This window comes from Hyperolius riggenbachi, chromosome 6, assembly GCF_040937935.1.
Source record: "Hyperolius riggenbachi isolate aHypRig1 chromosome 6, aHypRig1.pri, whole genome shotgun sequence".
NCBI lineage: Eukaryota > Metazoa > Chordata > Amphibia > Anura > Hyperoliidae > Hyperolius > Hyperolius riggenbachi.
In genome coordinates, this window is record NC_090651.1 from 70,229,215 (window position 1) to 70,252,591 (window position 23,377).

The window sequence follows — 23,377 nt, forward strand, 5'->3', positions numbered from 1 at the left end:
CTTTCTTGTATTCATGTATTGTCATTTTGCTGTATGTCACCCCTAAATATTGTCTGTAACCTAACCTAATGTTCAGCGCTGCGTAATATGCTGGCGCTTTATAAATACAATAAAAAAATAAGCGATTTGTAAGCGATTTCATGAGCATTTTCCGGCGCTTTTGGGATCGATTTTAAAAAGTGTAAGCTTTTTGCCAGTGATTGTGTAGCGATTTGCGATTAGTGATTTTAACTCTGATTGATCCTTTCAATGTATCATAATTTTATTTACAGTTTGCAATCGCACTCAAATCGCTATGTGTAGCGATTCATGAGTGATTTGTCAGCGCTTCAGTACATTACATTGAATCGCAAACGCTTTCAAAATGCTGTATGTCCTGCGATTGCGATTTTGCTAATCGCAATCGCTACTGTGGAATTTGTTACATTTATTTACATTGGCAGAGCGTTTAGGGAAAGCGCTAGCGATTCAAAGCGCTCCCCAAACGCTCAAAAAATCGATCTAGTGGGTTCCAGCCCTCAAAGTGACTCTAAAGAAATCAGCCAATATGTTTGATTTGTCTATATTTTTAATAAATTAAAACCATTGGTTGTATAAATAAAGTAAATGTAGGAAATGCAGGAAAATTAAATAAAATTTCTCAAATGATAATTATCTATTGCCGAAGGTGGAAAAAAAAATCTTAAAGGAAAAAAAATGTTTTACAGCGCCTGATCGGGCCTTTTTCAAATAAATCTGTTCTCAATAAAGTTCCTTCAACCAAACGAAAAGTTTAATAGGATTTCACAATGCTACCGAGAACATTACTGTTTCTTTTTGTTTATAAACCTAAAATCGAACGCTTTAGTTGTCAAGTGTGACCAGCGACACAGAGGATTATGTTCGCATCATATACATTACATAACAACGATACAACAGATATAAGATTCCCTTGTTTGTTCTATGGGAGCAGCAGCTGGAGGGCGGGGCAGTGACCACAGCTCCTCCCATAACAGACAATAACACACACAGCTCAGCCGAATCCTCCACACCCCAATGGCGCTCAACTGGGCTGTGATTGGACGCTTTGTTACCATTCCCCTAATCAGAGTGCGGGTTAGGCGACCACCACGCCCCCGGCCTGCAGAGCAGCGGATTCATTGGACTACTCAGTCTGAGCTACCATAGGCCTGCTAAATAACACTACAGCGCGCATGCGCAGCTGGTAGAAAGCGAAAGGCGATGGTGGAAGGCGCACCAGAATAGACAGTAGATCGGAGGATTACGGCGGCCATACAAGACAATACGGGGATTTCTATACGCGGCGGTCTCCTCGGATAGCGCGTCCCTTGGACACACGCCAGGATCTGGGGTTGCCGTATGGTGATAGCGACCCTGAGGCTCACTCTTCACCCCAGGAGGTAAGTGATTACTCGCCGCCGTCTGTCCGCGCAATAGCATCGCTTAGCGGCCGAGGGTGGGTTACTGGGACGGTTGGAAAGACCGATCGTTCTCTCAGCCAATAGGAGCGCTACGCACGTTTCCCTGTTACCCGCTTCCGGTCTGCGGATCCTGGACCAATCAGCGCTTAGCCTGAGCAAATGGGCTCTCCCCTTGGCCACTGCTATTTCCGGTACGTGCTGTCAATCACTGGGGGACAAGCCTGCAGCGGAGAGCCCGTCGGTAGGGACGGGGCTGCTGAACGGCCGGAGCAGCGTAGCAGTGTGTATCTGTATCGGGGTCTGACCCGCTGCTGTTATATCGGTACTAAATATATATATATATATATATATATATATATATATATATATATATATATATATATATATATATATCCGTATGTATATATATATATATATCCGTATGTATGTATAGCTGTCTATAGAAAGTCAGCCGTGCAGGGGGAGGGGTGCAGAGTGATGACACAGGGATCGCCCTAATCCTGAATCTTCTAGCTGATGACTCGCCTGCAGTCACCACTGCCTGATGTGACTGTAATACATGTTGTGCAGGGCCATCACTCATTCTCTGGCCTTGCGTGTTCATCCATAGAAATGGCACTTTTTTGCTGAAGAGTTTATTTACATCTGCAGGAAATGGAAATTCTGAGAGTTGTACTGGAGCTTTGCCTGGGGCTAATGAGATATAGGAGACAATGATTAATTATAGCAGATGTGCCCATTGGGAGATCGCGATCTACTGCTATTTTTCCATTCTGTATCTACACAATTGTACTCCTAAAATTGTACATAGATCATTTTGACTTGCTAATTTTAAAAGTTGCTCACAAGCCGAGAAAGTGTGGGTACCTCCTGAATTATAGACTCTCTCCAGACTACTACTTTTAGTTTAGTTTTTTTTTTTAAGTCTTGCACCCCCCTCCTTCTAGTTATGTATACATATTGTAAGAAGGTTGGCTGGCAGTTTCTCCCCAGGAATAAACGTACACATTCTGCTGGCTTCAGTATAGATGGTTAATGAGAAGCTTAGCATCTCAAAGTAGAAAGGTCAAGAGAGTGCAAGTGGCAATTGTATGCAAAGTGCAGTCCTTTGTAGGAACCAACCTGACTAGTTTAGTAGATGGCTCGGCACTTTGCGAGAATGGGTGTTTAAGTTGAATTTCAAATAGTCACTCTTTAAAATTGAAAGTGCACTTTTTTTATAGAGATCCATTCAATTCAACCAGATCAAATGTGTAATTTGGATTTAACCAATAGTTATATCTGGACCAAGCATGTAAAATACAAACCATTTGATGTAAAACTGTTTTGTAGTGAAGCAAGAATCGCTGGGTTCCAGTGTTTATAAACCATCTGTTGTAAATCGTTATACATTTGGAACACTACTCCAGCTTGGCGTTTTAAAGTGTTTCTGTAGCTTTGTGGCTGCCTCCACCTGCGTTGTTGTGGCTCACTCCCGTGCTTTGCAGCCACCTATGGCTGTGGCAGCCAAGTGTGTGTTGGGTGGGTGGGGTGGGGGGGGGGGGGGGGGAGATAATTGAGTTCAGTAGGTCAGAGTTAAATGGTTTTCGTTTGTTGTGGTGTTTTTTTTTTTTTTTCCAGTTTGAAGTGCTATTTTATTTTCATTGACACCCAGATGTGTGCTTATTTCAATTGCTTTTATCTTTGAAATTCTTGGTATTTTTGAAAGCAATTTTATGAAGTATTGTTTTTGCACACAATACTTATCACTTTTTTTTTCCTTTCTTAATCTGTAGACCTCAGGCACTGAAAGGTCCTTCTGGGGCGTTTTGACATCAGAATGGCAGGCGAAAATGAGTGCCCGAATCCCAGCTCGCGGATTATGACCTTTTATCCAACCATGGAGGAATTCCGCAACTTTAGGCGATATATAGCCTATATAGAGTCTCAAGGGGCTCACCGTGCAGGCTTGGCAAAGGTAAGAACTTTACTTAGATTATGCAGCATATCACAACCCAACAACTGATTAACACTTAGAGAGGACCATTTTTTTTTTTATTTTTTTTTTGTGGTCCTCTCTACTAGAGATGGTCATTGACATGCAATTAATTCCAGCTTGCATGCAAATTGTTTGTGGCTTGGAATTGGGCAAATCAAATGCACTTCCTGTTTTGATTGGCCCAGTTTAAAGCTGCATGGAATCTCTATGCAAACCGTAATAGTTAACAATTTACTGATAATGTCTTCTCTCTACTGTAAAGGTAGCCATACATCAGGCGACTTGGCAGACGATCGACCATTCGATTATTATAATGGAATTGGATGAAAATCGGTGCTGCCAAGTGCATGCCTGACTGACACTGCAACCAATTTTGAGACGGAATTGGTTGCATAAGTAGATCGCACATGCTGCAAGATGCGGCGCCAACTTGCTCGATCTGGTGCGTGGCGGTAACGGCATGCAATTTTAGGACGATCATCGAACGAGACGTAGTCTCTGGCACTGTCCCCCTGATGCCCAGTGCAAGTTGTAAATTACCTGTCTGCTGGATCCAGGCGGACTCTACATACACATGCGCCCCATGTGGTTGCCTCTTAAGGGTGTGCGTGTGACGTCAGACATTACACACTCTGCCACGTTGCTAGGCAACCACATGGTGCGCGTGTATGAAGAACAGAGTGCCTGTAGCCATTGGAGACCACGGACAGGTAATGTATAACTTGCTCGGGGGAGGGGGGGCGAGGTGGTCAGATGCGGCGTCACAAGGCTGATTCAATTGATCAGGAATTGGCCTGCGGTGTATGGGCATCCAACAGATCTCTCTAATCAGATTCGATTAGAAAGAGATTTGTCTCTTGGTCTAATCTGTCATCATAGCTAGATGTATGGCTTGCAGAGATCTGTCCTCTCCATATCAACTGGTTTGATGCTTTATGTGGACCACACTCTTTTAGCATCACATCTAGTTAGTCTTAAATTTGCCAGCTAGTTTTGATTCGCTGACCGGCCTGGCGTCGCGTAGCCTTCTTTGCATTCCCGTCCGCAATAGTGCTATTGCAGACTGGAGCGTGAAGAAGGGTACCCGTGGACAGGCCTGCGCAGTAAGCCTGTCGGCCTAAATAGACACAAGCTGGCGGTGTGGGACAGGAGGATCTGCGAGAGCACTGGATGGCTGCAGGGGGCTGGTAGAAGCCCCAGGTGAGTAAAACGGATTTATTTATTTTATTTTTTTTGTTAGGCTTAAAGGAGAACTGTAGAGAGAGGTAAATGGAGGCTGCCATATTAATTTCCTTTTAAGCAATACCAGTTGCCTGGCTATTCAGCTAATCCTCTGCCTCTAATACTTTCAGCCATAGGCCCTGAACAAGCATACAGCAGATCAGGTGTTTCTGACAAATTTAGACAGATATGACAAGATTAGCTGCATGCTTGTTTCTGGTGTGATTCAGACACTTCTTTAGGCAAATAGACCATCAGGGCTGCCAGGCAACTGGTATTGCTTAAAAGGAAATAAATATGGCAGCCTCCATATCCCTCTCACTACAGTTCTCCTTTAAGGATCTCTTTAAGGCATAGTTCCCCAACTCTGTCCTCAAGGCACACAACAGGAATTGTGATTCTTTTGGGTGACGAACATTGTGAATGTGTAAGCACCTTTAGGTTTGGGGCACACTTGTTTTGAATAGCACATAATGAAAGTTTATGGGCTGCATTTTTCGTAATGTAACATTTTGAAAACACATGTTGGATATTTCCACGTAGTATCTGTATGTGAATCGCATGCAATTCACATACAATGCTTTATAGGTGGGGATTTTTTTTTTAGTTTTGCAAAATAAAGGATTCTGTTTTTACCTTTTGATGAGGGGATATTACTGTATTGGAAAATATGTAAATGTATGAAAGACACATACAAATGCGCAGAACCATAATAGAAAAATGCAGTAAGAGGAAGGGCAGAAAACTCTTGTTTCCCGCACACAGGTGTGCTCCCAGCATTCGACATATTGAATGTGGTGTTATCACATAGAGTAGTCCTCAGTGGATGTATGGGACAGGAACCGTAATATGAAGAACCGACTTACAGAAGAGAGAAATGTAATTGTCGGGTGACTTGCTAGGTGGTGATGCAATCCTTGCATGTAGTTGCCAGAGGACAGTTACTGGGCAACAAGGACTGCTAGATCCTCTGAGGGGTGACTGTCTGAGGATTCCCTCTAGGGAATTCTGCCGATGTGTGGATTAATGCTGTGACTGCTACAAGGAGGGGAGCCTTAGGTGTCTAATCTATAGTACACTGTATTCTGCATTTACATTGGCTGGTTTTCTAGTGCTCTGCATTGTAATACATTCTATGACTGGGTCTTTATTCAGCCTTATGCACTCTCTGATTGTTGTTCTGACTTCTCGCAGGTGGTTCCTCCGAAGGAGTGGAAGCCTCGAACTTGTTATGACGACCTGGATGATCTCGTGATCCCGGCTCCTATTCAGCAGGTGGTTACAGGCCAGTCTGGACTCTTTACACAGTACAATATACAGAAGAAGCCCATGACTGTCAAGGAGTTTAGGCGAATCGCCAATAGTGATAAGTAAGTTCTAGTACGAGGTGGTGCCTGTCAAAGAAAAGTTCAGTTAAAGCCCCTGGGCACATTGTGTGTTTTGTTTTTCTTTGCAAAATTCATGCTGCACCAATCATTAGACCATCTTCTCCTCCAGAGTGACTTACACCATCCTGCTCACTCCTTGTCATCTGACCCACGTCTCATAGCAAAGCGAGGGGGTAGTGTTTGCTGTCACCAGAATCCATGTCTCCCTATTGTCTGGTCGCTTGTTAGTCTTGTATCTTCTGACTGGCTTGGAAGGGAGAAACAAGCCACTAGTTGCCATTTGTTTTGACATTGGAGGGACTGAACTCTCCTATTAGTCTCATTTGTGTTTTATAACCAGTATGAGGTTTCAGTTCCCACATGTAAATGATTCATTCTTTTGGTTTTCATTTCATAGGCTGCATTGGCAGATGTAGTTTTCTGCTTTGCATAATTTGTTTTGGCATTTCTTCACTGTGGAATATGGTTTTTTTTCACTAGCGTACTGTCATTCAAATTGTGTAAACTGTCACCTGGGTTGTAGCTGCTAGACTGAAAAGTATTATATGAAACATGTAGCAGATCAGGTGTTTATGTTTGGTTTAGGAGAATTAAGTGCTTGATTTACTAAGACCTCTGTAGTGATCCTGATGGGGGAAGTATCATAAATATTTCATGAAACTTTAGCCTGATTTATTTGTTTGTTTGTTTTTTTAAACTTTGCATATCCAAGTTTATTTAATACTAGTCTTTTTAGCACATAACGGGCGCTGCAGTGGCGCATAGGCTCCCTGAAACCCCACACATATGGATCGCGCATACTGAATCTGTACTGTGAAAATCTTACATAAACGTACCAGCCTGTTGTCTTCTCCTAGCCCCCTCTGTGACATTTTCGCTGCTCCCTGCTGCTTTGTTGGTGAAAAAATCACTGTTTTATTCATTGTTTTTGTAAACAATGAAGATGGCCGCCAAACAGGAAAAACGTCATCAGAGCAGGTGCCTGTTTGCAGAGGCTCCTCTCAAACGGGATTTGATTGCTGGAATGTTGCACCACTTGTCGCCTTAGCTGCTTGCCTGAGCTCTGAACTGACCCTTCTGCACTCACAGCTGTTCACAAGGTCACAGCTCCTGAGCCTGCAGACTCTGGCTGTGAGCAGAGACATTGGACTCAATTCACTAAGCTTATCGCCTGTCTTTAATAACGTTTCTAGAGTGATCACCATGGTGATGAGGCATGTCATATTCCGGAAACCTTTTACCTAAGGCAAACCTAAAGTTAACTCGTCTATCCTTAAAACAACTCTAGAGTTAGACAGGCTGTTTATTAACTGCATGTGAAAATAAGTACACAGGAGGTAACTTAAGGAATGAAGAGATAAGATAACTCTCTTACTGTGTGTTGGTACGTTTTCTTTTGCCTTATCTCCAGCATGATCTTAGTGAATTGAGGCCCTTGTCTGACTCATATACACACAGCACACACACACAAAGCCTGCAGGGGACGTGGAGGAGGTGTGTATAACTTCTCCCTATCACAGCAGAGCAGTGCATTCCTCTCTGCCTCGACAAGGCTTGACAAAGGAAAGAAGATTAGATTTATTACAGAGACAGTGCAACTAGAAAAGGCTGCAGCAAGCCAGACCACATTAGAACAGGTGTAGGAACTTATAGTATAGAATAAATACGGCAGAAAATTTTGTTAGTCTCTTTAACCGGCAACTACCCACATGTGACATTTCCCCCCCTTACAAGCACGGGCGCAGAAACCTGGGACTTTATTATGTGGGGTTCACAAGAACTAGACACTATATAACTCTGAATAACTGGATGGTGTTTTTTTTTTTGTTTTGTTTTGTTTTTCTTGTGTGCCCCTGAAGCCTCTTTAACACTTTAAACATGTTGTTGCAATGTGATTATTCTTTAATCGCAACGTTTCCAAAGCGTTGCACGGTAACTGCGGTGGAACCATAAAGTGATGCATACAGTTATAATTGTGCGCCTCACTGCCAGTGTAAACACATATAAATAAGGCAAGAGTATCTCTTGCGTTATGAAAGGACCCAATGCACCGCAGTGAATGTGATAGTCCCATATGACTGTCATTGCTTCTGCGATGCGATTATTTTGTGCACTTTGACACACCAACCAAAGTGTGAAAGGACTCCGAAGTAAAAGTGATTTGCTTGCCTGTCCTGCTGATTATTGTAGGCCAGATGCCTGAGTCACACAGCTGACACAAGCATGCAGCCATTGTAGTCACTCTTTTTAGCCAGAGCACCTGGTCTGTATGTTGGTTCTGGTTCATTAGCGTAAGGTATTGGGCAAAGACCCCAACTGTCAGTGCAGAAAGTGTACTCAATTTTCCACATGCAGTTTTTGTTTTCACTTTGGGCACTATACACGCATGTTATTCCACAGTACCGAATGATTCAGTGTGAAAATGCACATCACGTGCAATATTATGTTTCAAAATGTAATTTTTATCCCCTGCATACAAAAATCTAATTCCGGTCCTAACTATCTCTCACTGATTAACATTGATTTTTAGTTGTAATGCGATTTTGCTTGTGGGGATAATGCATGCAGTTGTGACAAGTATGGTCCTTACCTTGGGGGCACAGGATCTGCTGGACAGCCTGGCAATAAGCATTGTTTAATAGGAAAGGTAGAAATATATACCCCTTTCTTTATAGGTTCACTTTAAAGCAGATCCGAGATGAAAAACAAACTATAACAAGTAACTTGTCTTTATCTTGTCTAAAGTTTATAGTTTACACAGCAAATCTAGCTGCAAACAGCTTCAATAGAATATGATTATTTCTTCCTGTGATAAAATGACAGCAGCCATGTTGTTTGTAGACATTACACACAGGCAGGCTTATCTGCATCTTCAGCACTCAGCCTGTGAAAAAAAAACTAATCCCCCCTCCTCCCCTCTGCCTCTAAGATCTCTGGCTAGTAATTCCTCCTCCTCCTGCCCAGACAGAGAGCTCCCATGAGCCCTTGCTACTGTCTGAAAGTGCCAAGGCTCTGAAAAGCTATGGGCGAGGCTTGTTTAGTTTATAGGGAATTAGAGTATTAAAACAAAAAAGTATTTTGCTTGAGGAATGCCCTATAAACAATAGGAAAGGAACACAATTATGCAATAAGTAAAAGTTCATCTCTGATCCACTTTAAGTAATGTCTGTCATGGAAACGTGGGGGTTGCTGAAGGTTAGTTTGGCATTGTGCTTGCAGTTTCTTTTTTTTGGGGGGGGGGGGGGGGGGGGGAATAAAGGAGACTGGCTGGGACTAACCGGTTTTCAACTGTTCTGTTGCCATCCTGATTGCTGCTGTTCCTCCCCTTTGATAAAGCATCAGAGCATCAGTCTCTCCAAGTCCCCCTTATAGTTTGGATTATTTTATTTTTTTCATTTTCTTCCCTGTCCAGGTTCTGTACACCTCGCTATGCTGACTTTGAAGATCTGGAGCGCAAATACTGGAAGAATCTGACATTCAATGCTCCAATATATGGGGCAGATGTGAATGGTACTCTCTACAATAAGGTATTTGTTTTAGGGGACTTGTTTCACTTAGAACCCGTGGTGAATAAGTAGTTAAAGGGAATCTGGAGCCCACTGTCTATCACCGTAAATATTTATTAGTTAGGCACAGCTGTCTGGACACCTTAACTACACTTCTTTTCTCTGAACAGACACTTTGCTGGGTATGTTTGACATGAGATGTGAACTTTCTGAGTTAGTTGCAGCCATCTTAAAACTGAACCAATCAAACTTGGAAACTTTAGAGCTTTGTTCAGTTCCAAGTTGCTGCTATTGGCCTGGAAAACTTGCAGCTCAATGATCATCACTGTATTACCCTTAAATAAAGTTGCCTGTAATATAAGAAAAATAAAAGACTTACTGTGGGAGAGAATCAAGGGAGAATGCGAAGCAGTGGAGGCAGCCACTATCATACACAGGCAGCCTACCCAATGCAGTTAAGGGGGAAAAAAATCATTAACGGTTTCAGAATGAAGGCTCAGATTCTTAAATTGTACTTGATCTAAAGCTTGGATACAAACTGAGATACTTGCCAAAAGAGAGGGAAGCCTCAGGATCCTATTGTAGCTTCCCTTGGAGCTCCGATGTCCCTCATCGCTGAGCGTAGCCCCCGGAAGAAAAGTAATTGTCGCTAATCATATTAGGCCCATGCAGTTCTTCTTGCAGTGTGGCTGCGCGAGCCCAGTAAGCCAGTCATGGACTATGTGCTGCTTGCGTGTGGCTATTGCACAGCCATTGTGCAAGAGGAGCTGTGTGGCCACGATGTGGAGGGAGAGGCAGGGCGGCGCGCTCCAATACGACGGGGGACATCAGACCACCATGGAAAGCCTCAATAGGATCCTGAGGCTGCACTCTCTTCAGGTTACTATCTTATTTTGAACCAGCGTTTCGGCTTGGGATCACTTCAATACCAGTCAGACTTCCTAACTTAAAGGGACACTTAAGCCGGGAATAATATCAGTTTATCTTTCCTGGGGCTTCTACCAGTCCCCTGCAGCCGTCCCGTGCCCTCGCAGTCACTCACGGAGCCTCCAGTCCCCCGCCACCTGCTATTTTTGTTTTTGCTGAGAGGCCTTGACAGGGAGTAGATGGGCTTTCTGTGGGACTGCGAGGGCACAGGACGGCTGCAGGGGACTGGTGGAAGCCCCAGGAAAGAAAAACTGTTTTTTTGTTTTTTTTCTATTCCTGGTTTAAGCGTCCCTTTAACTTCTGCATTATTCCCACTTGTTCTCTAAATTGAACGGACTACTCAGCCAGGAGCCCCTCAGTGTATTTGTATTGGGCTTGTTCCAAAATAATTACCCAAAACATTATTTGGACAAGAGAAATTTTACATTGGGAAATGGCTTTTACTGTCACATCCCGGTTGCTTGTTACTGCTAAGTTGTGAATATTTTCCTGACTTTGTCATTTGACTAATGTCTTGAGTGTCACATGTTTTCTGAACAGTCTTATGCTGCTCCTAATGGTTCTCTTGTTGGCCTACAGAATGTGGAAGAGTGGAACATCGGACGCCTCAACACCATCCTGGATGTTGTAGAGCGGGAAAGTGGCATCACCATAGAAGGTGTGAACACCCCATATCTGTACTTTGGTATGTGGAAGACTTCCTTCGCCTGGCACACAGAAGATATGGACCTCTACAGCATCAATTACTTGCATTTTGGAGAACCTAAATCATGGCAAGTCAACAAATATTGTTGAATGTTCTCCAACAGACGTCTTTGCTTTTTTCTGTACAGAGATTAATTCTTGTTACTTTTTCAGGTACTCTATACCACCAGAGCATGGCAAGAGGCTGGAGAGACTGGCCAAAGGTGAGACACAGCAGCAGTTTAATTTTATTTTTAAAATGTTTGTAAGATTGAAATGTGAGTTAAAAAAAGAGCCCATAGATGATGCCCTTCACCAAGCACTGGCTATTAGTTCCGGTTTTACGGTATGTATGTTGGAATTATGGAGAAGTACTCATCAAGTTCAATTTCTGTTCAGACTTCTTTTCTGATCTCCTAGCGTCAGAACAGTCAAAGGGCAATCGCACAGAACTAAGTTTGGGCTGGTGCACACCATAGCGGTTCTGAAGCGGTTTTTAACCACTTGGCCCTATCAGGACGGATATATCAGTCCAGATAGACTGCTGCTCCTGCAGCGTGGTGCGCGCGATCAGGCGCGCTCCCGCTGCCTGCCGCTAGCCCCCCGATCAGTGAATGGGAATATAATTCCCATTCACCAATCTAAGCCCCCCGGAGAAATACTGACGCTTTCTAAGAAGAGAGCGCGGTATTTCTGCCCGGAAAAAAAATTTGCAGCCTCCTAATAGTTCCTGGCAGCGTGATCGTACGCTCCAGGAACTTTTTTGACTGTGGCCAAATAGTAAACTGCACCCACATACATTTTTTTTTTTTTTAAGTAAAGATTTACATTATATTACACCTAAAAATAGCTGTTTACCTCCCAAACTAAAATCACCCACATACATTTTTTAATTGAAAAAGAAATTAAAAAATTACAATAAAAAAAATATAGTTACCTAAGGGTCTAAACTTTTTAAATATACATGTTAGAGCATCTTAATTTTTTTTTAAATTCTAAGCTTGTAAATAGTGATGAACGCAAATTGAAAAAATGCACCTTTATTTCTAAATAAAATATCCGCTCCATAAATTGTGATAGGGACATAATTTAAAAAGCGTAATAAGCGGGACAAATACGCAAATAAAATACATGGGTTTTAATTACGGTAGCATGTATTCATTTTAAACTACAATGGCCAAAAACTGATAAATATTTTTTTTCCCATTTCTTTCTTAATCTTCCTGTTAAAATGGATTTAGAAAAAAAATAATTCTTAGCAAAATGTACTACCTAAAGAAAGCCTAATTAGTGGCAGAAAAAACAAGATATAGATCAATTAATTGTGATTAGTAGCGGTAAAGTTATTGGCGAATGAATGGGAGGTGAACGTTGCTCGGATGCATGAGATTTTCCACGCTGTAGGCTGAAGTGGTTAAACCGCTTGGCTAATGAAAGTAAATGGGATGATGCACACCAGAGCGGCTCGTTTTTCCCTCAAACGCAAACTCGGGGGCTGCAGCATTTTTTAGATTTCTGACTCAATGTTACAGTATAGGAAAGTGGAAAACCACTCAAACGCTAGATCAGAGCGTTTTCTCAGGCGTTTTTGTTACAGAAGCTGTCCAGTAACAGCTTTTACTGTAACAATATTTGTAATCTGATACACAAAACCACTCCAAAAAACGCTGCGCATGTTTAGAAAACGTCTCTAAACATGCCTAGAATCGCTCTGAAATCTGCTTAGAAAACCTTAAGCGTTCAGCAGATCTGCTAGAGGTTTTTGGTGTGCACTGGGCCTATCTGTTATCATTCTTTGGGGAACATTGCAAAGCACTGCCCTAGAGTGACGGCTGCTCCTTGGCTAGGACTTTTCCCCTTTGACTGCATTTGGAGAACCCAGTTAATCTTTGGTTTCGGAGGTTAGATATCTTACACCTGCTGGTCTTTCCCCAAAAGTCTTTGCTTTTTGTATGGTCTGAGCACCGGTATATACAAACATGCCGTGAGAGGGGTATAGAGGCTGACCTATTTATTTCCTTTTAAATAATGCACATTGCTTGGCTGTCCTGCTGATCCTCTGCCTCTAATACTTTAACCCATAGACCCTGAATAAGCATGCACATCAGGTGTTACAAATCTAACAGGATTAGCTGCATGATTCAGCGGGACTGCCAAGCAACTGGTATTGTTTATAAGTAAATATAGCAGCCTCCATGTAGCTCTCACTTAAGTTCCTTTTTAAAGTGGTTCCCAGAGCAGAGCCTGCATTTCCAAATCCCAAGATTCCCGCCTCTGATGCACCCAGCAGCAGTTACAGCATCAGGCCTCATCGTGAGCCTGCGCATGCATTTCATGGAACATCATTTTAAGATTAGATCAGTTAAAAAGAAAAGTTGCGGGGCTTTGAATTCTTATGCACTATATGTTGATTTTTGTGCCAATACAAGTCCCAATAAAGTGTAGCAGGATTTCTGCTTGGGTGCTGTGGTGACAGGGTCTCTTTTCTGAAAGCATTAGTGTGTCCTGAAATATGTGGAGATTCTTCAGCTTTCACAGAAGTTGTCTGGTTTTCACAGGCTTCTTCCCTGGGAGCGCTCAGAGCTGTGAGGCCTTTCTCCGCCACAAGATGACCGTTATCTCTCCCTTCATCCTAAAGAAATATGGCATCCCCTTTGACAAGGTATAGAGAAGATCTTTTAGGGGGAAACCTAAGTGGTATCGTTATCTGCACAATGAGCACTGATATCTGATCTCAACCCCCTTTTTTCCCCAGATTACACAGGAAGCTGGAGAGTTCATGATCACTTTCCCGTACGGTTACCATGCTGGCTTCAACCATGGTTTCAATTGTGCCGAGTCCACCAACTTCGCCACGTTAAGGTGGATTGAATATGGGAAACAGGCCGTTTTGGTAAGCTGAGTTCTGAATAGTTTTACAGCAAACTGTATATTCTGTACAAAGATGGGGAATGAATTTGATCAATGCCCAGTGATGTTGATCCAGGGATTTTATCTGATTGCCATCTGGAGTCGGGAAGGAATTTTTCCCTTTTGGGGCTAATTGGACCATGCCTTGTAAGCGTTTTTTCGCCTTCCTCTGGATCAACAGGGATATATGAGGGAGCAGGCTGGAGTTGTACTTTGTACTGGTTTAACTCAATGGACGTATGTCTTTTTTCAACCAAAATAACTATGTAACTATGAATTGTAGTACCTTTTGTGAGATGATTTGTGGAGATCCTAAATACTCGCTTGACTTCTTCCGCGGTTTGTTTAATTTTTTTTATGTACTACCCGATTTTGCTGCCTACATCTCAGAAAGGCCTGTTCGAGGGATGAGCTCGGTTGTGAAATCTGGGGTTTAGAGGTGGGCTTGTTATTGGGCCATGTTACTAAGGGCCTTTTTCCACTAGCCTGCGATTTGCGATTTGCTTCTAATCGCAAATCGCAAGGTACATTAAAGTAATGGAAACTGCAGCAGCAATTTCCATTAGTGCGATCCGATTGCGATGCGATTTTGGTCAAAGCGCAATCGTCGTCCTGCCGCGTTTTGTATGCGATTGAGCTGGACTATAATGAGTATAGTAGCTCAATCGCAATCGCATGGTGGAAATTGAAACGCGATTGCGATCGCGATCGGAATCGCGATCGCAATCGCGATCGCGTTTCATAGTGGAAAAGGGCCCTAAAGGTTATTCTTGTTTTGACAAGACTATCACAAATATTTAATAATGCCAACCGGATTAAGGAAAATAAAAAATATTCTTGTGAGCTAAAATCTGCTTCATGTTGAGCAGGAAACACACCCATTCAAATAGATTGGTAATGTTCTGTGAGCAGAAATGTGTTGCTTAGGCTAGCTTTATTTGGTGTTGCACTGCCTGTAAAAACACTATGGCAATGCATACAGTGCAATGCAACTTGCAGCATGCTTCATGTTTCTCTGACATATTCCATTGCATTTCTAATGCACCATTGCACAGCGTTTACTATGTGGTTATGTTGTTCAACGCAATGTGTCAGTGTGAAAGTAACTTTGTTGCAGTAACAGTCTCTACAGCAGCATATTCTGTAGACTTATATATTGTATTTATAAAGCACCAACATATTAGACTGCAGCAAAATAAGGTCTTTATGTACTTGAAGAAATGAAAAGTTTGAGCTCTGAAGAATGTTTCATTTGTGATGTAATAACATATTGTTGTATGTTTCCCTATAAGCAGCTGATGTCTGTCCAGTGAAATGACTGGCATGGTGATAATGTTGGTGCTGTTGTATTTCCAGTGCTCCTGCCGAAAAGATATGGTGAAAATCTCCATGGAGGTCTTTGTGCGTAAATTTCAGCCTGAGCGCTACAAGCAGTGGCAAGCTGGCAAAGACGTCACGGCCATTGACCACACTCAGCCCACCCCAGAGGCTGCAGAATTTGTGGATGAGCAAAATGATGGCGATCAAAAGAAGAGGTCAGAGGATTCTTTCATGGAATAGTCTTACAAAGTGATATTACAATTTCCTGGCATTTTTATTAGTTGCATTATGTGGGGTGTAAAATGCAGCAGAGGGGGGATTTGGTGATTGCAGGTGGTCCAAATAATAAAGCCAGAGCTGTACAATCACTGGAGTATCTGATGTATATGAAGCCAGTGGCTGACCTGTCAGACTTGAAAGCCTGGAAATGAGGGTTGTTGGATTTGGTGTTTTTGTTTTGTAATTTTACATTTCTTATGGCAGTCAGTATTTAAAAAAGCACTGTAGACTAAATACAAATCACAATAAAATTAGCTGCTTGTTTTTACAATATTCATTTATAAATTATTTAGTCAGTGTTTGCTCATTGTAGAATATTATCTCTCCCCGATATACTCCTGAAATTGATCATAGGTGACAATCTCTTTAGTACTGGCAGATAATTTCTGTGAAATGTTCATTTACTGAGCGTACTAAAGCCAGTAGAAAAATCTCTACTCTCCCAGAATGCTCTGGTGGGGAGAATGCTGCATAATAGTCAGCCTAGGCTAAGCCCCAGTGGGAATGTGAGGCTACATACCAATATATAGGTATAGGAAATGTTTCTAATTTTGAAACCAGGATATTTATCTTAGGTATCCTGAATAATTTACTATGTTATGGTTCCACTTTAATATAATTTTCTGCTTGCATTTTATATTGCATGTATGTTTCCCAGTATAACTATGTAGAACATGAATCTTACTTGATTTGTTATTTTAAAAAAACAGTGTGACTAAGCGTCGTATTGGAACCAAACGGCACAGAGTGAGTCTGGAGGTCCCAGAAGAGCTGACCCAGAGTGAGGACTTCAGAGATGCGCAGTGTGATGCGGAGACCCCCTGTGTAGATGAGGTGAAGGAGGAAGAGGAGGAATGCAGTCCAGAGGATATGGAACCAGGTACGTCTCCCAGCTAGAGGCACATGGATGAGCCTATGACAGCCAATCACACTGATTGGTTGATGGAGGGAGGGGGGAATAACCAATCAGACCCCAGCTCTGTTAGTGGGGAGAAAAGGGGGGGGGGTCACTTGTGTGCCGAATTGTGCGGCCCTGCAGCTAGGCCTTAAAGGGACACCTTAAGCCAGAAAGTTTTTTTTTTTTTTTTTTTTTTTTTTTTTTTTTTTTTTTTTCCCCCCTCACCTGGGGCTTCTACCAGCCCCCTGCAGCAGTCCTGTGCCCTCGCAGCCACTCACTAATCCTCTGGTCCCCCGCTGCCATCTAGTTTGGTTTTTGCCGACAGGACTGGCCACACATAGCTTTCTCCGCATTCCCGACTGCAATTGGCTCTATTGCGGGCCGTAACGCGTACAGTCCTCAAGTGGTTAATAGAATAGGCCTCCTAAAACCGATTGCATATTTACTTAATATGTGATTGGTTTTAGGTAGTAGCCTACGAAACACCGCGCGTGTCACATTGCATGGTGATGGAAAAAATGTCTTATTCTTGTCTGAGCAACTACATGGGGGGGCCCTGTCCACAGTCTGTGCCGAGTGCTAGCAGGCGCTCAGTCGGTGGACAGGAGTAGCTGACAGGTGGTGAATTGAGTCTTCAGCTTCTCATGAAAAAGAAGCCAGAGGCTTGGAGAGGAAAGCCAATTAGGGCATATAGTTCAGATCCACCACAGTGGATTTTTCCGGAAGAGAGTCTGGAAGAAGACCATGGCAGACGTGTTTGTTTGTTTGTTTTTGAGTATGAAGTGATGCGTGAGCATTTATAATTGAATGATGATGACTGGAGAGGCTAGGTGACCTCCTTGGAATGGCAAGCTAATCATGTCCATGGCAAGCTAATCATGTCCATGGCTGACATTGATCTGCAGTGTCTGTGGGGTAATCTAAAGATGGTAGGCCAGATTACAGAGAAATATGTAAACATTTAAACTTTTTTACTTTAAGGACAACTTGACTTTATCTTCTCCTTACCATGGACTTTGCTTTTATGTATTGCAGGATCATCTGGCCAGCAATATGAAACCTTGAAAAATGTGGAAAATTATGGCATGTCAGAAAACGATACTGCATTCTCCAACCCAGGCAGCCCATCCAGCAGCGCAGACAGCTCTTCCTCCTCCTCACAAGACAGTTCTATCGACAGCTCTGCGTCATCCGACTCAGATTCAGACACCCAACAGGGATCCACCTCTGGGAAGTACAGCGGTGGGCACAGTTATGCCAAAGGGCATGGCAAAGCTGCATTGCAGAAGAAAACCAGCTCTATGGCCAGCTTCACAGAGCATGAACTGGAAGAGGTCAGTGTTGTCACAGTGCAACAGCAAAATACATAGCATGGTTGCTTGTCATAAACTGACTTCTAGACAATTGTAGTCTTCTTACATGGGCAGTTTCAATGTACTGTATTGCTTTGCCCCTCTTCCAGAGAAACTGAGAAGTGTTTTGGGGATAGGAGTGGTAGCAGGTTAGGTTAGAAGAACCTCTGTCAAGCTTTTTCTGCTGTTGCACCAGGGGAACTGTACATAAAACTTGGGAGAGGCTCTTAACGTCCTAAACAGTTTTAATAGCCAGATCGTCTTTGTCTGAGGACTCGCCAGTAATAAAATGCAAGTCATGGAAAATCTCCCTTTTTAGAGATGCAGATGGCTGCAGTACTCCTTTCCCGCTCCATTCTATCCACATTCTCCCTCCCCAAAATTTCAATTTCTTATACCTTTTTTTAGCCTGCTGGTAAATGGCTCAGGGTTTGACTTCCTTGCTGTCGGCAATAATGCACCCTCAGAATATCTTAATTTATCAGTAACTTTTTAATGAATTGCTCTCTAGTACAATGTAATGATTTCCTTTTTTAAAGTGAATGTTTACCAGATTCAAAAAGAAAAAGTTAGATACTCACCTAAGGAGAGGGAAGGCTCGGTCCTAATGAGCCTTCCCCCTCCTCTCCCGGTGCCCGGTCCCGCGCAGGATCCCCCGTGGCAGTATTCGACCAGTTCGGTCAAATACTGCCACTTCCGTATGCCTTCGGGAGCTTTCGGAGATCTTCGGGAGCACTCGGGCTCCCGATGACGCGGCCGCTCCATACTACGCATGCGCGAGCGCCCTCTATGACGCACTCGCGCGTACGTAGTATGGAGCGGCCCGTCTTCGGAAGCCCGAGTGCTCCCGAAGACCTCCGAAGTCCCTGCAGCGGCGGACGCGAACGGGAGAGCCAGCGCAGCACCGAGGGCACCGGGAGAGGGAAGGCTCATTAGGACCGAGCCTTCCCTCTCCTTAGGTGAGTATCTGACTTTTTCTTTTTGAATCCGGTACCCATTGGCTTTAATAGAATTTAAATAAGGAGTTGGTTTCCTTCAGTGACGCTGTTTGATTGCTTTACAGGTAGCTAAGAAGCATATGAGCCACGAGCATCAAAATGCCAAGAGCCGAAGGCAGCCTCTTTCCAAACTTCCCCGCTACCACCCACTGGTGATGAAGGACAGCGGAAGTGAAGATGGTAGGTTCCTGACGAGGGGAAATTCATTAACTTGTCTCTGCTTACATATACAGTATTCTTAATATTATATGTATTTTATGTTAATTTATTTTTATTATTTTTTTTTGCTTCTATAGATCAGCCTGAGCAGATGGTCATGGATGAAGAGTTTGAAGAAACTGAACCCTGGGCCAAACCATTATCCCTGCTGTGGCAGAACAAACCTCAGAATTTTCAGCTGGAGAGGGAATATAACCAGGCCATGTCTCAGGTGCCCCCGCACTGTTCCGTGTGCCTGCTCTTCCAGACTTATTACCAGGTGAGCTAAGCATCCCAGATAACCTTGAGACCTGGAACCACTTGCAGCAGTAAACCCCCCTAAAGACCAGGCTAATTTTTTTCATAATTGGCCACTGCAGCTTTAAGGCCAAGCTGCAGGGCCACACAACACAGCACACTAGTGATTTCCCTCCCCCCCCCCCCACCAACAGAGCTCTCTGTTGGTGGGGTCTGATCGTCCCCCAGATGTTTATTTTTTTTTTTTCTATAAATGTTTATTTTAATATTTTTTTTCACAATTTTTTCTTTCTTTCAAACCCCGCTCTCCCCCCAGCTGGCCAATCCTGGCGATCAGCTGTCATAAGCTTCTGCCTATGAGAGCCGAGTGCTCTCATGTGCCCCAGGGGGACAGCCGTGTCACACGGCTGTCCCCAGTACAACGCTGCTGCAGATCGCAGCACTGTACATGTAAATAGACGGCGGTTACGAGTTACGCCGTCTAACAATCTCCCGAGTGGCGATTCCTCCCCCCCCCCTCCACAAGCAGGAGATGCACACGCAGCCTGCATGCAATCTCCTGCGAACTGCAGCCCTAGGACTTGACTCCGCGGCCACGCCCATTGGCGTGGATCGGTCTTATAGTAGTTAATTATGTTAAGAAAGCACTAAATGTTCTCTTTAAAACGAGCCTGAACTCAGAATTTCCTCTCTGCTCTAAAAGTTATGCAACAGTATAATAACCTTTAAAGAGGAAACCTTTCTTTGTCACAGCTGATACAAATCCTGCAATAAATCGCAGTGATGTGAAAAACTATTTCTCCCCCCCCCCCCCCCTCTTCCTGATTTCTTATTCTTTTGCATGTTTGTCGCACTTAAATGTTTCTGCTCGTCAAAGATAACATAATTGAACACAAAATGCAGTTTTAAATGATGGTTTTTATTATTTAGTGAGGAAAAAAACTCAATCTACATGGCTCTGTGTGAAAAAGTGATTGCCCCCCTTGTTAAAAAAATAACTTAACTGTGGTTTATTACACCTGAGTTCAATTTCTGTAGTCACCCCCAGGCCTGATTACTGCCACACCTATTTCAATCAAGAAATCACTTAAATAGGAGCTATCTGACACAGAGAAGTAGACCAAAAGCACCTTTAAAAGCTAGACATCATGCCAAGATCCAAAGAAATTCAGGAACAAATGAGAACAAAAGTAATTGAGATCTATCAGTCTGGTAAAGTTTATAAAGCCATTTCTAAAGCTTTGGGACTCCAGCGAACCACCGTGAGAGCCATTATCCACAAATGGCAAAAACATGGAACAGTGATGAACCTTCCCAGGAGTGGCCGGCCGACCAAAATTACCCAAAGAGCGCAGAGAAAACTCATCCGAGAGGCCACAAAAGACCCCAGGACAACATCTAAAGAACTGCAGGCCTCACTTGCCTCAATTAAGGTCAGTGTTCATGACTCCACCATAAGAAAGAGACTGGGCAAAAACGGCCTGCATGGCAGATATCCAAGGCGCAAACCACTTTTAAGCAAAAATAACATTAAGACTCGTCTCAATTTTGCTAAAAACCTCTCAATGATTGCCAAGACTTTGGGGAAAATACCTTGTGGACCAACGAGACAAAAGTTTAACTTTTTGGAAGGTGCGTGTCCCGTTACATCTGGCGTAGAAGTAAAACAGCATTTCAGCAAAAGAATATCATACCAACAGTAAAATATGGTGATGGTAGTGTGATGGTCTGGGTTGTTTTGCTGCTTCAGGACCTGGAAGGCTTGCTGTGATAGATGGAACCATGAATTCTACTGTCTACCAAAGAAATTCTGAAGGAGAATGTCCGGCCATCTGTTCGTCAACTCAAGCGATCTTGGGTGCTGCAGCAGGACAATGAACCAAAACACACCTCTAAATCCACAAAATGAAGACTTTGGAGTGGCCTAGTCAAAGTCCTGACTTGAATCCTATTGAGATGTTGTGGCATGACCTTAAAAAGGCGGTTCATGCTAGAAAACCCTCAAAGCTGAATTACAACAATTCTGCAAAGATGAGTGGGCCAAAATTCCTCCAGAGCGCTGTAAAAGACTCGTTGCAAGTTATTGCAAACGCTTGATTGTAGTTATTGCTGCTAAGGGTGGCCCAACCAGTTATTAGGTTCAGGGGGCAATTTCTTTTTCACACAGGGCCATGTAGGTTTTGAGTTTTTTTTTTCTCACTAAATAATAAAAACCATCATTTAAAACTGTGTTTTGTGTTCAATTATGTTATCTTTGACTAATAGTTAACGGTTTTTGATGAGCAGAAACATTTAAGTGCGACAAACATGCAAAAGAATAAGAAATCAGGAAGGGGGCAAATAGTTTTTCACATCACTGGTCTGCACGGTTTCTACTTCCTTTTTTTCATGGGAGCAGACATATTGCTAACATCCTGTGCTTTCAAATGACCTTATCTGCCGTGGCAAAGGGAAGAGATCAAATTATAACTTGTGATTAGACAAAAATGAGGGGGAATTGGACAGGCTAAACTCTTTAAATACTACAGGGTGCATTTCTCTGTCTTCCTTCTGTCCTGTGCAAAAGTTCACGCCCACTTTAAGTGAATATTGCATTTTTGTTTAATTCTTTGGGAATCTGCATTGTATCTGTGATGTAGTTTGTCCCCATGAGGGAGCAATATGTGTGCTCTGAATTACACTAATGGTTCTTTTGTCTCCCCATTCCACCTTTTTTTTTTTTTTTTTTTTTTTTTTTTTTTTTTTTCCCCTTCTCATTAGTGATGGGACCAGGATCTATGTCTTGCATATCTTAGTGCCCATGATCTTTTCACTGTGCAATAACAAGCTGACAGTCAGGCAGGAGCCTCTTGATGATGGCCCTGGCTCTGTAATCTCTGTCAGTAGTAATTCTATTTACTTCGCCGATTCTGCCTCTTTAATATTGTATATCGGATTTTAGATCGAAAGAGCGCAAAAGGGAACAGATAACTTAAGCTACATAAGGAAAACGTGGTCAATTTTTCAATGGTTTCTCCTTTAGCAGTCTGATTGTGGAGAACAGACCAAGGCTGACCCGAGCCCTGTAGCTTTCCGGCTGAAGACAAAGCCACTTATTCCAGAGATGTGCTTCACCACCACCAGCTGCAGCTCTGAGCTGAACCTGTCCATTCCCTTCCTGGAGGATGATGGCACCAGCCTGCTGATTACCTGCAAGAACTGCAACGTCTGCGTACATGCCAGTAAGTGCTATTCAGTAATCACAGAAATGTGCAAACTGCTGTTAAGACACCACCTGCTTTTACAGCACGTAATTGACTGCAGGAGTATATTTAGAAACCTAGACTTAAGACAACTGAAGTGAGAAGAATATGGAGGCTGCCATATTTATCTCCTTTTAAACAATACTAGTTGCCTGGCAACCCTGCTGATGATCTATTTGGCTGCAGTAGTGTCTGAATCACACCAGAAATAAGCATGCAGCTAATCTTGTCAGATCTGACAATGTCAAAAATTTGATCTGGATAGGTTTGTTCAGGGTCTATGGTTATAGGTATTAAAGGCAGGTTATCAGCAGGACAGCCAGGCAACTGGTATTGCTTAAAAGGAAATAAGCATGGCAGCACCCTCCCTTCATATCCCTCTTGCTTCAGTTGTCCTTTAACTTTTGCTTGTATTTCAATGCTCTGTATAGCTGTTGATCTCTTTGGCTGCAGTAGTGGCTGAATCACACACCTGAAACAGGCATGCAGCTAATCCAGTCTGACTTCAGAGCACCTGATCTTTTTTTGAGACCAGAAAGACACCAGTGAACCATAAAATTCATGAACATTGCTTCACTAACATGAGGATGTTGGAGCACTTTTTAAGCTTTTTGATTGTGACTGGGGACGCCCAGTTTTGATGTTCTAGGCAGTGCAGCTAGGGGCCGTCCTTTTTGCTGGGACACCGATGGCGATAAGGGGGTAGGTTTTTAATGGGCGATGTTCTTAAAGATTGTCTATGGGGTGGGTTTACATGCATGATGAGATAGTTATTATGTTTGAATAAAGCTTTGATA

General features: G+C 43.0%; 1 protein-coding gene across 4 annotated transcripts in view; it reads left to right on the forward strand.

The window, feature by feature from the left end:
* Window positions 1-1,161: 1,161 nt before the first annotated feature.
* The window catches only part of KDM4A (lysine demethylase 4A), a 35,987-nt gene continuing 13,771 nt past the window's right edge, over window positions 1,162-23,377 (forward strand). Inside the window, exons 1-14 of one of the 4 annotated variants that reach the window (XM_068239476.1) lie at window positions 1,162-1,400; window positions 3,197-3,378; window positions 5,815-5,990; window positions 9,421-9,535; window positions 11,021-11,214; window positions 11,300-11,349; window positions 13,684-13,787; window positions 13,881-14,018; window positions 15,392-15,570; window positions 16,345-16,514; window positions 17,568-17,866; window positions 18,948-19,062; window positions 19,179-19,360; window positions 22,364-22,559. In XM_068239476.1, the coding sequence (XP_068095577.1) occupies window positions 3,241-3,378; window positions 5,815-5,990; window positions 9,421-9,535; window positions 11,021-11,214; window positions 11,300-11,349; window positions 13,684-13,787; window positions 13,881-14,018; window positions 15,392-15,570; window positions 16,345-16,514; window positions 17,568-17,866; window positions 18,948-19,062; window positions 19,179-19,360; window positions 22,364-22,559 (2,056 nt within the window). In that variant the 5' untranslated portion in view covers window positions 1,162-1,400; window positions 3,197-3,240. Of the gene's footprint in view, window positions 1,401-1,618; window positions 1,744-3,196; window positions 3,379-5,814; window positions 5,991-9,420; window positions 9,536-11,020; window positions 11,215-11,299; window positions 11,350-13,683; window positions 13,788-13,880; window positions 14,019-15,391; window positions 15,571-16,344; window positions 16,515-17,567; window positions 17,867-18,947; window positions 19,063-19,178; window positions 19,361-22,360; window positions 22,560-23,377 lie in introns of those variants that run through there. The other 3 variants (XM_068239473.1, XM_068239474.1, XM_068239475.1) reach the window with 3 other exon arrangements.